The sequence below is a fragment of the Nelumbo lutea genome, chromosome 3, assembly GCF_056320005.1.
Source record: "Nelumbo lutea isolate HS-2025 chromosome 3, American lotus-T2T, whole genome shotgun sequence".
NCBI classification, from domain to species: Eukaryota; Viridiplantae; Streptophyta; class Magnoliopsida; order Proteales; family Nelumbonaceae; genus Nelumbo; species Nelumbo lutea.
The window spans coordinates 112,878,848-112,896,050 of NC_142686.1; the positions used below are offsets into that span (position 1 = coordinate 112,878,848).

At 41.6% G+C, this 17,203-nt stretch overlaps 1 protein-coding gene across 1 annotated transcript; it reads left to right on the plus strand.

Annotated features, from left to right (window-relative positions):
• The first annotated feature begins 510 nt into the window (after nucleotides 1-510).
• On the plus strand, nucleotides 511-1,908 carry LOC148867713 (nicotianamine synthase-like). The gene has a single exon (XM_088981504.1). It carries the CDS (start codon nucleotides 715-717, stop codon nucleotides 1,678-1,680), a length of 966 nt encoding a protein of 321 aa, XP_088837630.1. The 5' UTR covers nucleotides 511-714; the 3' UTR covers nucleotides 1,681-1,908.
• The last annotated feature ends 15,295 nt before the right edge of the window (nucleotides 1,909-17,203 follow it).

The following is a 17,203-nucleotide window of genomic DNA, read 5'->3' on the forward strand; positions in this document are numbered from 1 at the left end:
ATGTTTCAAAAAACGGAATTAAGTTCTGTTAATCTTATTCTTATTCCATGGAATTCAAATGGTGTTGGATCTCTTCCCTTCTAAAAACATAACTCACAGACCAAAATCTCAACATGGGGCAAAGATATTGAGGAGAATCAATAATTTAATCTTTAAATTGGATGGGAGAATTATATATGTGCTATTCTTATGAGGAAAAATCGGCAATAGGAGGAAAATAACCGAGTTCTTTTTTACTTTTCTCAATGTTGCTTTTACCTTCTAACCACGGGAAGAATTGAAATCAGCAAAGAGCGTGATTTCAACCAGAGAGATAGAAGGTGGTATCTCAACGTATACACTCCGTCACTAGTAATCAAGTTTTAGACAATTGTCAGAAACAGAGTGATTTAAGATAATAATTAAACAATAAGGGTATAGTTTGTTAATTAATAGTTAAACAAATTTGACTACCAATATTACCGATATTTAATGCATTAAATTACTAAGAGCAAAAACATTAATGGGGAGAAAAAACATCACACTACTCAAATTGGTTGGCCATAGTTGTGCCCAGCTCTCTCTGGGCCCCACTATAATGTTCATAAATAACAATTCGGCTGTGGATGTGGAGTGTGTCCCTCAGCAGCAAGAAGAAGGAAGACAGAGTGGTCGGTCGGGTGTGTCTGGGCTTGCTATCTCACCTTAATTATAGTACGTGCCCACAGTGTAGACATGGGCTCTCAAGAGGAGGAGATGCTGGTGCAGAAGATTTGTGAGCTCTACGACAACATCTCGAAGCTGGAGTGCCTTGAACCATCCAAGGATGTCGATCTGCTCTTCACCCAGCTTGTGCGCGCATGCATTCCGCCCAGCCCTATCGATGTTAGCAAGCTGTGCAAGAGCGTACAGGACATTCGTTCCAAGCTCATCAGACTCTGTGGACAAGCTGAGGGACTTCTGGAGAGCCACTTCTCCACCATCTTGGGATCCTACGACGACAACCCACTCCACCACCTCAACATCTTCCCATACTATTCCAACTACCTCCAGCTTAGCCACCTGGAGTTCACCTTACTCAGTAACCACTGCATCCATGTCCCCAGCCGAGTTGCTTTCGTGGGTTCAGGTCCCCTTCCCCTTACCTCCATTGTATTGGCCTCTTATCTGCTCAGGACCACCTCCTTCCACAACTATGACATTGACCCATCCGCCAACTCCAAGGCACTTCACCTGGTATCATCTGATCCTGACTTGTCACAGCGAATGTTCTTTCACACTACTGATATCATGAATGTCTCCAGTAGCCTTCAAGACTACGACGTTGTGTTCTTGGCAGCTCTAGTTGGCCTGGACAAAGACGAGAAGGGTCGAATCATTGACCACCTGGCTAAGCACATGGCCCCTGGAGCCCTTCTGATGCTGAGGAGCGCCCACGGTGCTCGAGCATTTCTTTACCCAGTGGTCGATCCTTGTGACCTCCGCGGCTTTGAGGTGCTTTCTGTGTTTCATCCGACCGACGAGGTCATTAATTCGGTCGTGATTGCCCGCAAGCATCCGAAGCCCACGCACGCACTGGAGCAGGGGCTCGGGCTCAGCCCCATGATACTGCCCAGCAAATGTTCTGAGATCCAAGCCTTCAATCCCCTCAACCATGGCAGCATGATTGAAGAATTGGCCATAGAGGAGCAGCATTCTTGAATCCAATTGCTTTTTAAGGTTAATTTTCATGTTCGTCTCCACTCCATCTCTCCCAACAATTTGAAGCCTCCGTTATTATCTGGAGCCCCTTTATATTACTTGCTTTTTAAGGTTTTCATGTTTGTCTTACTCTTCATGCATGTACTTGCCATGTGTCCTGGCTGTGTCTTTGCATCTTATATATGCTTTGTTGCCTTTGAGAAAATAAAGAAACCCGATTTTCACTTCTGTTGAGTGTTGACCAGTTTTTCTTAATTTGGCTGTGGTTGGTGGGGCTTCTTACCTTTAAACGGGTTTTTTAGAAGCGCTTTTTTTATAAGTGCTTTTAAAAAAGCGTTTAAAATCCACTTGGTAAGGTGCTTTTTTCGTTTTTTAATAAAAAAAACACTTATTTGACAAAATTATTAGGTTCAAAATCAATGTTTTAAAAATTAAATAACTCAAAAATGGAACTGTTCTAGCCACTGGTTTTGGGTTGACGATTCAAACGGATGACCCATTTTGACAACAAAATTTTAAAAATAAAAAATGGTAAAAAACTGTTAAATAGGTCGACAATTCAACCGCCCAAATGAATATATCATTGACCGATCCAATGATTTTTGACCAAAGACTGGGTTTGAGATAAAACAGAACCAATTGCCTGAATGATTATGTTCCCAGGTAAACATGAAAAACATGTACAACATTATTTGGTTCAGAACAGTCTAATGGCATCAACATTCTAGAAATGAAACAATCATGTGTTTTAAATGAGTAAACAAGGAACATTCCAGATTAAAGGGTTAACTTGAAATTTGAATTAGTAATTAATAAGAAAATTTTAGAAACTCTATATTCAGTCCACTCAAACTCTATAAATGGGGATCTCCATGCCCATTTAGGGGGATTGTCCACTTGGGATCCATTAGTCTTATGTTGGCCCATTTCCTCTTTCACCTCTGCTCTTATCTCTTCCTCCTCCCTTTTCCTTTGCAGCCAGCATCTATTTCTCTTTTCCATTGCCAGAATTCTAGTTATAGCGAATTATATTGGCCTGATCCCTCACCGGAGGGTTTTATGTAAGGAATCCCTCCAAAGGTTAGGTCATCTACCTCTTTCCCTATTATCCACTTCTCTCTTCTGAAGACATTGACCAAATCCTCAAACTTCAAGGTATAGATCACTTTTGTGTCCATGGCCTTATACACCGCAAAAACCACTCTTGGAGGCGTTTGATTCAAAACAAGCAATAATAACAAGAAAAAAATAAATAAAGAAAGGGTGAGATTCAGTGGTAGGAATTAGTATTTGATCAACTTTTCTTAGGAAAAAACAAAAAAAAAAGTTGGAAATTGAGCCTAGCTGTAGCTTATTGCTGCTGAAATTGGTGAGAAGTGAAGATAGAAAGAAAGAGTGAGGAAGGAGATGGAGTTACGAATGGCAATGGGTTACTCGTGCAAATTGCCCTATTCATTTTCCAAACCGTCAATGTATCCCTGATTATAAACCTATTCTAAACTTGTCTAGCTTTTCCTCTCAATTTTTCAAACCCGTTCCATCCCAAATTCATTAAACCCGTCCATCCCAAACTCATTATATCCCTTGACCAAACGTTTTCTACTAAAAAAAGTTTTTTAATGTTTATAATGTGAGTTGAAACGAAATCAATTAATAATAGTGATAAATCTCTTAGAACTACTTTAAGCCACTAAGCTATATTGCTTTTGTGTTATTTAATGAAATAAAATAGATTTTATTAACTTTTGTGTTTATCAAAATAATCAATACATATATATGATTAACAATTCCAATTAAAAATAAAATAAATAATATTTAAAGTTAACATTTTATAACTAAATGAAATAAACAATCTATCAAATCCAAATTTACATCAAATGATGATTTTAATTCGAAGAAATTTATACAAAATAAAATATTAATAATAGAATAATTATCTTAGTACTTAAAATTTATAAATCTGTGTATGATATATAATATAATGGGTTCATATTTATGCATCCCAAATATCGGGTATCGAATACACTAAAGTCAAAACCCATCCCAAACCCTATAAGGTTTTAATCCAAAATCTCAAACCCGTCCCAAACCCTATAGGGTTTTGATAAACGGGTCCTATTAGGGTTGGGATGGGTTGAATACCCGAAAATTACTGCAAAACTGCCATCCTGAAGTGATGGTTTTAGAGGCAACGGGGACATTCTAGGTATTAAGAAAAAAATAAATAGACAAGACGGGGACATTCATGAGTGGACTACGAATTGCTCCCCAAAGCCTAAGGGCCACACTACTGCTTAAGACTCAGTCGCCTCTACGGCATGGGCAACACTGCTGCTTAAGACCCAGTCGCTTCTACGGCATGGGCAACACTACTGCTCAAGACCTAGTCGCCTCTACGGCATGGGCAACAATGCTGCTTAAGACCCATTCGCCTCTACGGCATGGGCAACACTACTGCACAAGACTCAGTCGCCTCGTCGGCATGGGCAAAATCAACAATGGACTATAAGTTGCTTCCAGAGCCTAAGGGCTACAGTACTGAACAGGTAGCCCGGCACCTCACAGGCAGCCCGACACCTCATAGGTAGTTCGACACTTGGTCAACCTAGCACATCACAGGCAGCCTGGCACCTTACAGGCAGCTCGACACCTGGTCAATATTGCTCAAGATCCAGTTGCCTCGTCGGCATGGGCAAAGTTCAGGAGTGGACTATAAGTCACTCCCAAAGCCTAAGGGCTAGAATACTGCATAAGACCTAATCGCCTCTTCAGCATGGGCAAAGTCCAGGAGTTGACCACAAGCACTCCCAGAGCCTAAGGGCTATAGTACTGAACTGGAAGAGACCTCAGCACCTTACGGGAAGCTCGCTTCCAAGCAGCTCCCAGAGCCTAAGAAACTGAATCAGCGCTTACGAGCTCGTCAAATTATGGGCCAAAAGGAGAAATCTACTCCCTTCGCTGAATTACTTTCAGCTCGGGAGTGGGGGCAAATGATGAGGGCGGATTTGGCCCTCCAATGACATTGTGACACCTTGTAACAAGTGTTCTCTTCGCCGCGCCATCAAGTGACAACCATCGTGCCTACAGCCGCCACTCCAGTGTCCAAGTGTGTGTCATGGGTGGGCTATGCATGTACTTTTGTATGGGGGATTGCCAATGGCATTATTGTAATACTGTACTATGATTTTTCACCTTTTTGATGTTTCTTATTGTCACTCCCCCAAAAGCTTAATGTACTCTTTGAGGGGAGGTAGGTAGTCGAGTGAGCTCATAAGCGTGTAAGGGTTAAGCACGAGATCCCCTCGACACTGAACTGTGTGCTTGTGCTTACCACTGATTAATGCAATACAAATAGCCTTTTGCTAATTCATGTGCCATCTTGTTGCCTTTTTGTGTGTGTTTGCTTTGTTGCGTAGGCTTACTCGCCCTTTTCGAGTGCCGCACAGGGCCCCAACTATTACCCCCATGACAGTTGGCATCAAAGCAGTAGCTCCTTATAAGCCATTCAACCCGTGACGCGAGTGACAACATGAAGCACAACAGGGACATCGTGGAGGAGATCGAGCATGGACTCTCCACAGCCCATGAGGCTGATGATTTTCCCGCCGACGACATCGGCAAGGACAAGGCACCGAAGCCCAGCAAACATAAGAAATTTTCCAACAAGCATGCAACCATTGAGTTGCGCATGCTGCGTTGCAAAGCCACCGTAGGTGAGATGCGAGACTCGATAGACGAGTTGCATCAAAACATGGAAGCCATGGACAGTACACTGGTCGAGATTGAAGGTCACTTGAGTGGAATTGTGGACAAGGTTCGTGACAAAATCAATGGCACGCTCAAGGAAATTTGCAGCACTGCGCACCAACAAGAAGAAAGCTCCTCCAACTCATAGGTCCAAGACAAGCTTGACAGTTTTCAAGCCCAACTCGATGAGATGAAGAAAGAGGGAAATGTGGAGAAGAACCACCTCCACATCAATGGCCGTCCAGGCCCAACTAGATGAAATGAGAGCGGAGTGGGCCGAAATGAAGTCCACCGCATGTGCCTCCTCCGACATCCAACCTCAACTAGAGGAACTCAAAGCCAAATGTGCAATCCTGAAGAGGGTCGTTGCTAATCCAGCCAGCACTTCATTTGCACATACTCCCTCTCACATCAAGATTATGGAGCCAACTCCCTATTCGGGTACCCGCAATGCACGAGAGCTCGACAACTTCATGTGGCAAATGGAGCAGTACCTTACTGTCGTGAATGTGACCGATGAAATGACTCAGGTGCGTACTGCTACTATGTACTTGACTGATGTCGCAATGTTATGGTGGCACAGAATGTGTGTTGATATAGAACGTGGTACGTGTGTTATCCGTACCTGGGCTGACTTTAAAAGGGAGCTGAAGAGACAATTCTATCCAGAGAAAGTGGAATACCTCGCTTGTTGCAAGATGAAGACTCTCAAGCACGACGGCTCCCTCCATGACTATGTCAAAGAGTTCTCAGCCCTCACATTAGAAGTCAGCGATATGTCAGACAATGACTTATTGTTCAACTTCATGGATGGCCTAAAGCCTTGGGCCGAGCTCGAGCTCCAATGACACAACGTTTAGGACCTTGCCTCCGCCATGGCCGTGGCTGAACAACTTAGTGAATGGAGACTGTCGGATGACGAAAGAAGTAGACCAGCCAGCCCGTATACCACACATTCGAGTGGGGGAGATGGACAATCAAGTCCCCCGAAGGAGAAGCCACCCTTCAACCACAAACCAGTCGAGCACCACAAAGGGAAACAGCCACAAGGAAGTCAAAGCTACTACAACAACAAATATCAAGGGAGACCCAACCGTCCTCCCACTTGCTACATTTGTGGGGAGAAGCACTTCACCAGGAATTGTCCAAAGTGAGCAAAGCTGAATGCCCTCATTGCCAAGCTAAGTGATGATGAGCAGAGTGATGGGGAACGGAGTACCTAGGCGCCAAGAGTGGGCGCCCTCCAACTTTTCAATGCCATGATAAAGAAAGGGGACACCTCCAAACAACCCTCCTCAGTCAAGAGAGGACTGAGGTATGTTGATGTAACCATTGGCGGGAGGCCAACCAGGGCCCTAGTTGACACGGGGGCCACTCATAACTTCATATCCATTGCAAAGGCCAAGAGACTTAATTTGGTCATTTCCAAAGAGATTGGCTGGCTCAAAGCAGTTAACACAGGTGCCAAACCTACTGAAGGCATGGCTCACCGAGTAAGACTACAAATCGACACCTAAGGTGGAGAGATTGACCTCTCCGTCGTCCACATAGATGATTTTGATGTTGTCATTGGAATGGACTTCATGATACAGGAAAAAACAGCACCGACGCCTCACCTTGACACCCTGATGATCTTGGACGACCAGTCACCTTGCATGGTCAACATGATTGCCACAGCCAGCACCAAGAAGAAGCAAGTCTCAGCCTTGCAACTCCAACACCACCCTCAACCATTGATGGCAGAAAAATCTACCACAACCACCAGTGCAACCAGAAGGGATTGAAGCAACTCCAGGAAGAAGTCAGCGTCAGTGCCAATGCCACCACAACAACAGCAACAAAAGCCACCTTTGCAGCAAAAGCCACACACACCCACAACTGGTGGGCTCAACAGAAGACCCAAGGCTGTGTCAAACTTTGCGCACATCTACTACCACAACCATCGGGGAGAGTGAGTGCCACCCAAGCCATTTAGGGACCACATTCACATTATCCCTCAAGCTAAATCCCGTAGTAGCCCTATGAGTCACCCTTGGGGAAAAATGCATGGGAACCAACACCCTAACAATCCAAAATATCATTTTGACCCAGCCTTGGCCACCAATTTTCCTACCACCATCAGGAACCATCCAAAATCCTACCTTGAAACAGCCAGGCAGGGACTTAACTTAGGGACTAGCCATAGGTTTTCCCACCATCAAGAACATCCACTAACCATCTACCCAACCTCCTATCTGGGCCTTGGAAGAAACCCTGTTCGTGGAGCAGTCGAAGAACCTTCCTTCACCAACAACAAGTTCAAGCCTCTAGCAGAAGCTAGTCTTCGAGGATGAAGACTGAATTGAATGGGGGAGACTGTAACAAGTGTTCTCTTCGTCACGCCATCAAGTGGTAACCATCATGCCTATAGCTGCCACTCCAGTGTCCAAGTGTGTGTCATGGGTGGGCTATGCATGTACTTTTGTATGGGGATTGCCAATGGCATTATTGTAATACTGTAGTATGATTTTTCACATTTTTGATGTTTCTTATTGTCACTCCCCCAAAAGCTTAACGTACTCTTTGAGGGGAGGTAGGTAGTCGATTGAGCTCATAAGCGTGTAAAGGTTAAGCATGAGAACCCCTCGACATTGAATTGTGTGCTTATGCTTACCACTGATTAATGCAATACAAATAGCCTTTTGCTAATTCATGTGCCATCTTATTGTCTTTTTGTGTGTATTTGCTTTGTTGCATAGGCTTACTCGCCTTTTTCGAGTGCCGTATGAGGCCCCAACGATTACCCCAGTGACAACCTAGCACCTTATGACAATTAAGTGCAGCCTCTTAACAACTAGACAACTCGAGCTTGCCACTTATAGGCAACTCGCCACCAGGCAGCTCACCACAGGCAGCTTACCCTCATGTAGCTTGGCACCTCATAACAACTAGGTGACACCTGAGACCACTTTGACAACAACTTGCCTTTGCTAAGTTGATGGTGTCCCACCAGGCATAGCCTGGTGTAGGTGCGACCTGGCCCTATCATGAGTTGGCAACCTGGCCTTGGCGCGACTTGGCCCTAGCACAAGCTGGCGGCCTGACACAGGCGTCAACCTGACAACCCCGAAGAGCTCACCACCGTACCCCGCATTTCATGGGATTGTGACTTGTAATGGTTATATTAGCTCACCCACTCCTCGAGTCAGGCGGAAATGGGCAACTTTACCAGTTGGTGGCTTTATCCCCACCTAACAAGAGAGCAGGTCCCATCACAGCGGGAATCCAATAAATGCTCCACCTAATCCACGAGGACTCCAGTATATAAAGACCTCACCCCCTAGGGGCGAAGGTATGCAGAAAGAAGGATGGGTAACCTCTACTCTCTAGCTCTCTAATAACATTCTCAGCTCTCCATTAAGTGCCTACTTAGGCATTGGAGTGACCTTGCCGAGTTAGCCACCCCGGGTCCTCTGACATTTGGTTCCTTGTAGGCCTCTAAAAGAGCAACACAACTAATCAAGTTTGGCACCAGGTAGCTCACCACCAGGCAGCTCATCGAGGTAGCTCACCTCCAAGCAGCTCATCAAGGTAGCTCACCACCAGGCAGCTCATCAAGGTAGCTCACCACTAGGTAGCTCATCAAGGTAGCTCATCACCGGACAACTCATCAAGGAAGCTCACCACCAGGTAGCTCATCAAGGTAGCTCACCTCCAAGCAGCTCATCAAGGTAGCTCACCACCAGGCAACTCATCAAGGTAGCTCGCCACCAAGCAGCTCATCAAGGTAGCTCACCTCCAAGCAGCTTATCAAGGTAGCTCACCACCAGGCAACTCATCAAGGTAGCTCACCACCAGGCAGCTCATCAAGGTAGCTCACCTCCAAGCAGCTCATCAAGGTAGTTCACCACTAGGCAGCTCGGTACCAGGCAGTTCGCCACTAAGTAGCTCGCCACTAGGCAACTCGCCACCAGGGAGCTCCACTTCAGCCTCTGAGTAACAGGCTACTTGGGATCAAACGAGATGACAAGGTACTCGGCCAAAAAATTGACACATCACAAAAAAATGATACGTGACCGGAAACGGTTACATCACTATCCATATTTATAACACTTTGCCCCCCCTCAATAAAGAATCCTAGCTCCGCCCTTACCTATGATGACCCTCCTCACCGTATTCACCAAGTTTATACGTTGAAATCTGCTCGCTCTCACCGATAATAATAAAAAAGAAAACTATAGCTTTTTGCCAAAGAAGCCGCTGCTCGATCTATTTGCTAGACCCTTCAATTCTGGGTTCCTTTATTTTGTAAGTTCTCTTCCCCACTCTCTCTCTCTCTCTTGTTTCTTCTTGATCAAGAGGGAATCCAAAAATCCAAACAAAAGGTATAAGCCCTCTCTCTCTCTCTCCATCACTTGTTCTCTCTCCACTAGAGGTGTAAAGTGGGCCGTGCCGTGTTGGCTCGACATGGCCTGCAAGTGGCCCATGCAAAGTATGGGCCGTGCCATGTTGGATCGTGGGCCATTACGAACCGTGCCGCCCTCCCTGGTGAAAATTTTGGAGGTTGGCCGGCCCACGGCCTAGGCCCACATGGGCCCGTGCCGTGACACGGGCCAGGCTGGCCCGTAGGCCAAGCCTTGGCCTAAGTCGAGCCATGGACCAGGCCAAAGCTATTTTTGCCTATTTATTTAAAAAAAAATTAAAAAAACAACTTAAAATTTTATTAATATATTATTACATAATTATAATTTATATTAGATATAAATAGTATATATGGGTTGTGTCGGGCCGACTCGTGGGTGGCACAACCCGCTTGATCGTGTCATGTTGTGCCGACCCGTGGACTTCAAACCCCAGACCCAGCACGGCACGAACCATTGTGTCGGGCCTGGCACGACCCATGGGTTGTCGTGCCAGGCCGTGTTGGGCCACAGCCCGACCCGATTTACACCTCTACTCTCCACCCGCCCTACTTAGAGGCCTCAACCCTTAGTCCTGCCGCACTGCCATAGTTTCTCTGTTTCTGTTGCGTCTATGAAAGCCTTCATCAACTGCTCCAATAGGTATTGTAGTTGATGGTATTGCAAAAGCAAGATAGGTTTGGTTGTCCTATAGGTATTGCAGAAGTGAGAGGAGTGTCAGATAATGGAGAACGGAAGAAAAAGAACATGAGAGAGAGAGAGAGAGAGAGGCTACTAGATCCATAGCCTTCACCAGCACCGCCACCGCCATAGCCTCCACCAACATTGCCATTGCCATAGCCTCCACCACCACCTCTAAGAGTCTGAGAATGAAGTTGTACCGGCACAACTTTTATTCTCTCTCTCTCTCTCTCCCTCTCCCTCTCCTCCCATTCCTTTGTACCTATTCCGAAGCTTTCAGTCCCTGAAAATTGCAAAGTATAGTTGCAGACAACTACTAATCCTCCATCTTCTCTGGAAAAGACTTGGTGCCAGAAAAAACCTGGTGATGCCGGTGAAAGAGGTCGGATACAAATGATGACAATGGTGGCGATGGCGGCAAAGAAACAGGGAGTGGAACGGTTGCAGAGTGATTTACTGTAGTTGTCAATGGAGAGAGGGATGGTGAAGAACATGAGAGAGAGACAAAGGATAAAATTGGGTTCTAAACAAAATTTATACATCATGTGGTGTCATATGTATATGAATTTCAACGGAACATTAACGATAACGAATATCAACAGTAACCGTAGAACTAGTCAAGTGTCATAAAACTTAAAAGATACAATAAGACAATAGTGCGTGTCAATTTCGTGAACAGTAAAGATAATTTAAGAGATTTACCCTTAATATTTTTCCTTTTATTACACAGATTCACTCCTTTACTTACACAGACTCAGAATCCAATAAACCACGTTGTATATTATATTAAAATAAATCAGAAAAATAAATAAATAACGTCGAAAAAGAAAAAAAAAGTTGAACTGCCCGAACCGGAACCTTTCATAGTTTCTATATTTTCAGGACTACCTTGCCTCTTTCATTCATTTCGGATTCGTCGTTATTCACGTTCAGATAACCTTGGGTGATTTTGTAATTTTGGACCAGACCTGTTAGCTTTCTGCATCATCAGGTTATCAAAATTAAATGCTTGACATTTCAGATATTTTCTCTGGTCGATTAGCTCTAATCCATGTGCTTAGCTCAGGTGGCACGTGCATAGAGATAGCATGCTGTTCTGATCAAATGATCCTGACCATTCGATCCTTTTATGGTTCTTCTGTCAGAAGAACAGTCTTATCTGGTCGATATATATTTTTTCGACCTTCCCTTGGAGACCTCGCAGGTAGAAATGACAGAAGTGATGCATGGTGACGAGGTCGAGATGTCACAGTGAGTGACGGAAGAGAAGGATTGAAGGGTAGTTATGTAATGACTGATCAAAACAAGCAAGTCTTATAGGCCAGAGAAATATTGGTATCAGTTGAATGAGCTTTAATCAGAAAGCTGGCAATTGAAGTAAATGCAAAATTCTGCAAATAGACCAGATGGTGTAATGGCTTGGTTAGGCTAGGCAAGGGGTCAAAAAGGTGCAGATGTTTTGGGATTGTAGTTAGAAATTAGAATGAAAGCTTTGGGAATTGGTCAAGCGTTATTAATTGAGGCTTACCATTCTGTCACTGATACGCACTTTTAGCCTTTGAAGTTAATAAAATTTTCACTCTTACCGGTAAAAATAATTTACTCATTTTTCCCTTTAATATAAATAAGCAAATGGTCTAAATACAAGATTTTCATTTTTCATTTTCTTTTATGAATTCGATAATTTAAAGAATGAACAAAGTGTTCCCAATCCATTTAATTTTTTTTCTCTCTCTCTCTCTCTATAACTTACCTGATTCTCACCACTATTATCAAGAACGCAGATTGACCATCTTAGCAAGTGAGTCGAAGAAATCACACATGAAAACCTGATAATCAATCAAATGGGTACCATCCAATTGGTATTCATTCAAATTTACATGGATGTATCGTCTTATTAGTTAAAAGTTTTTTCAAGTATCAAACCATACATTTACAGTTCGGATCAAATGTAAAAAATAACTCCATACATTTTGTGACAGATTTGAAGTCATATCTCTATCTCTCTCTCTCTCTCTCTTTTTTTTTTTTTCTTTTAATGCTGGCTTTCACTTTTTTTTCTAGGGTAAATTAGAGAAATCCACCCCATGCTTTAAGGGCAGTGATTTTTCTGCTGATGCAACAAAGACCCCCTTGACTTTCTGATTTCAGCACTTCGCTCCTGCTGTAAGCTTTCTGAAAATTAAATTTGTGGAATATTCTGTATTTCTGTTAAACATTTCTAAAACCTTAAAACTATCCTTTTATTATTTTTTCGGATCATTTCTAAAACCTTAAAACTATCCTTTTATTATTTTCTCTCAGATTTTTAAACAAAGTTCTTTGTGCCTTGATGGCTATTTGCACGTTAGAATGGTTATTTCCATCATTTTGATATTTATTGTCAGTCCATTTAAACTTAAATGGGCAATTTAATAATTTTACTTTTACCTCAATCCTATTAATTAATAGGTCAAAGGGCGAAGTGCTGAAAACTAAAAGTTCAGGGGTCTTTTTACAAAAATTATATATGTTCGAGGGCTAAGTGTTACCACTTAAATACTTAGTTACCACCTCCAGGATGGACCTGCATATAATTTGTAAAAATAACTAAACCAACTCTCCAATCTATCTCCATCTTTCCACCTCAAATTTGTAATGGAAACAATGCAGCAGACCAATTCCTCCACTGATGAGTCTGATGTTACCCATAAACCTACCCATAGATTAAATTTGTTCCAATCCAATCTGAATCCAACAGTTATTCAAGCCAAGATGTTCAAATGCAATCGAATCTAGGGCTGGCATTTATCTAAGTGGCTAAAGCCTATAATCCAATCAAATCCATTGGATTTGAACAAACCCAAATCTAAACAGAAACACACCCAAAAGCTTCTTTTCCATTGATAATAATAATAATCGGCCATATGTATCGTGCTGATGGGTTACTGATACGCTCTTCTACGGATTATATCGGGTCAGCCACCAGTTCAGAGGGTGGTTGGGCTTTAAATCGATCCCTCTGAATCGGTTTTGGAAAAAATAAAAAAAAAACGTATTAACACAGGATGATACGCCCTACCGGTGTATCAGCCCGTGTTAATATTTCAAACCTTGAGCTGAATTGATCAAAATGATTTCAGTTAATCAATATGAAAAATCAGTGGTTAACCGAATCGCTCAGTATATATATAGATGTTATGTATTTATTTATAATATATATAATACAAATATCAAATAAAGTGAAAAATCGAAGAGTGAAATTGATCAATCAATTAATCAACCGGTTCCGGTTTTCTACATGGTTTTTAAAACCAAACCGGTCAGGGGTCCGGTTATCGGTTCGAACGGTCCGACCGTTCAATCCAAACGGCCGGCCTGTTCTGACAAAAAATTAAAAAAAAATTAAAATTTAAAAATTTTGAAAAACAGTCAAAAGCGTTCGAATGGTTAGGACGGTTCAAACAGTTAACCAACCGGTTCAATAATTTGCTGACCAAAATCAACGGTTTTGAGGAAAAAAACGAGTTTGGGAAAAAATAGAACAAATCAAGTGACCGATTCCCAGTTTTTCCGGTCCGATCAGGTTTTGAAAACCATAATTTTCTAAGAACTGGTGGAAAATAGATCCACAATTCAGTTAAAGGAACCATAAACACCCCTAAGTACAGTTGTATGCTTTGAATTTGAAGTTTGGTTGTTCACATCAAGGAAGTATAAACTCAACGATTTGGATTGGATAAATGGATGCATCAAGTCCACAAGTATTAGAGATGATTTTGGCTTCCGTTTGTAAATTGAAACTACTGTCTACCAAGGAGATGATTCAATGAAAAATAAAAGCTTTCGATCAATAAAAGTATAAAACCTTTTGAAAAACAACGGTGAGATACCAGTCATTAGAGAAGTCTTGTCCCTCGATCCCCAATGAGCACCCATGCAGCAGTACAATTATTGTCCTTCACAGAAGCATCACAATAGATAGTCACATCTCCAACATAGGTATCAGTAAGAAGATGTTCATCCACCACCACACTTTGTAGCAAGTTAGTTTCCTTATTATTAACTTTACGCTGTGACGACATCCATTCCTCACAGAAACGAGAGGCACCTTGTAACACATCCATAGTTCTGTTCTCAACTCTTCATTTCTCTCTTATTTCTTATCAAACTAAAAACATGTTCACTCATGCCTGCAAAAGAATTTTAACCTGAATGCACACTGAATTAAAACAAGGAATGAAAAAATCATCTAGATCAGTAAGGTGTTTAAAACCGATCCGGACAATGAACCAGCCAGGGGTTCTACCGTTTGAACTGAACGGATGGCTCATTCTGACCAAAAAGTAAAAAAAGAAAAATTTAAACCAGCCAAACCATTGAACAGTTCAAAAGGTTCAATCATCTGGGTCAGCGATTTGCTGATCAAATCAACGGTTCTGGGGTAAAACAGACCTCACCGGTTCCCGGTTTTTCCAGTCCAACCATCTGGTTCGGTCCGGCTTTGAAAACCGTGATCTAGAGTTTGTAAGCATAGAAAATCTAATTTTGAGTTATAATTTCTTTTGGTAATGAAATTGGAGACGATTGCATTTTTTGTGACTATAAACTTTGAAAATGTTGGATTTTAATATCATTAGAGATTAAATCCAATGGGGTTTGATTGATCAATTACATGAAAAACGCACCTGCACACATGTCTTGAAAAATAACATTTTCTCCTATTAAAACCAATTTTAACTTGTCCCACATTGGAAAATTACAAGACTTGTTTTGGGTTTTTAAATAGTAGCTCATTTACACTCCTTAGAAATAAAGATGAGAGTATGGAGGCTTATTACCGTGCAACGTGTGCACACGCATGTGTGCAGCACAATGAGGTGCTTTAGAGGCACACTTTGCTCGTGAAAGGTGGATTTGATTTTTCGTGCAAAGTTGACCGTTGATGTTTTCAACGGCCATGATTCGATTATGTATGATCAAGAGGCACAATTCAAAGTTAACGATCATTAATTGTTAGCTACATTTTTAACAATCACAATGTTTGAAACTGTGACTATTCAAGGAGCATTTTCATTGAATGTTTTTTTAAAGACTCTTCAACTTTGCTGGTTGTAGACTCTTGCCTAAGACTCTGTTGTATCCTGGGAATGGATTTGCCTATAACCCAACAACAAACCCAATAGAACTGAGTGGGGGCAAATAACGTTCTAAAGACATTGTCTTCAAATGCGCCTTAGAGCTTCTCCTCCAAATTTCAGTAACCCCAATTTCCAATAGAAAACTGAGATAAAAGTTGTCAAATGAAGGCCTTTAGTCTTTTTTGAAATTTTAGGATTATGATCCCTCTCATACAATTTCATTTTCATGATATGGATTAATGAATAAACCGCCTGTGGTTCATGTGATTGATACAAGAGAAATTCATTAACCCAGTACTATATTTTACTAACTGGAGTTGAGGTCGGGTTGGGGTCAACCTTAACCCAACTGGAGTTGTTGAACCCCAACTTCATGACTGTTTCAGACTAGGTTGAGTGGGACCAGTCACTTACTTCATTTCAAATTGTCAAAATGTTTTTATTTCTTAAACTTAATTTGGTGATTTAAGGTTTATTAATTTGAACATGTATGTACAAATAAGAGTACCATACTTTGAGTAGAAATCTTTTGTCTTCAAATTTAAAATTGTTTATACATACATACACACACACACACATATATATATATAGTAGATATTTTGCATATATGTGTGCATATAAATACATATTTATTAGTAAATATACACGTGATAATTGAAAATAATAATAAGAATTTTCATATCTTTATTAGACCGCATTAAGTAATCAAAGCATGGTGTTTAGGTAGATTTAAATTTTGTATTTCCATTGTTAATAAAATTGCTTCTTATGTATCGTATTTATTTTTGCTTAATATTACAAATATATAATATTGGAGATGTATATAATTTTTTCTAACAACTTTTGTATATTCTATATTTTTATTTCTGTCTTTTTTTTTTAATTTTTAGATTTAATTATGACATCATGTGTTGCCTATTTAATTTTCATGCGCAGCTCAATTCCCCCAAAGCCAAGGGTATTACTAAGTGAAGACAATGAATATGGAAACCCATAAAAAAAATAGACAGAGAAGTTATGTAGATTGTATCACTCCACTCAAATTTAAATATCCATCTGCATCTATATAATGTAATCTATATAACTATACCTTAATACAATACAAAACCTAAGTAGAGAATCATTCCATTCTATCAAATATACGTTTTAATAATATCACAGTGGGTCCAAAAAAATAGGTTGCATATGGGTAATAAGTAATGACACATAAGGAATCTCTAGGCTCTAGGAACTCACTCCCTCTAATTACCTGCCACGGTACCCACATTCAAGGATCAAGCCCCACCATCCGCACATTGGTCCTTGACAAATTACAGTTCTCCTAGAATCATGGGCTGATCCGAATTGGGTCCAGGATCACCTAATAGCATTGTGAGCTACCTGTGCCCAGGTATGGTCAGGCATCTGGGCTTTCCCACATAAGTAATTTCCGGTCCTATGATTTTAGGAACTGGGCCTGGGCAAATGATCATCCTGAGGAGAAAAGATAACACAACATGTATTGCCCATCAGAGAAGCACCAAGAACCACTGAACCGGCCCTAAAACGTAAGACACATGCGAATCTTTTCTTTGC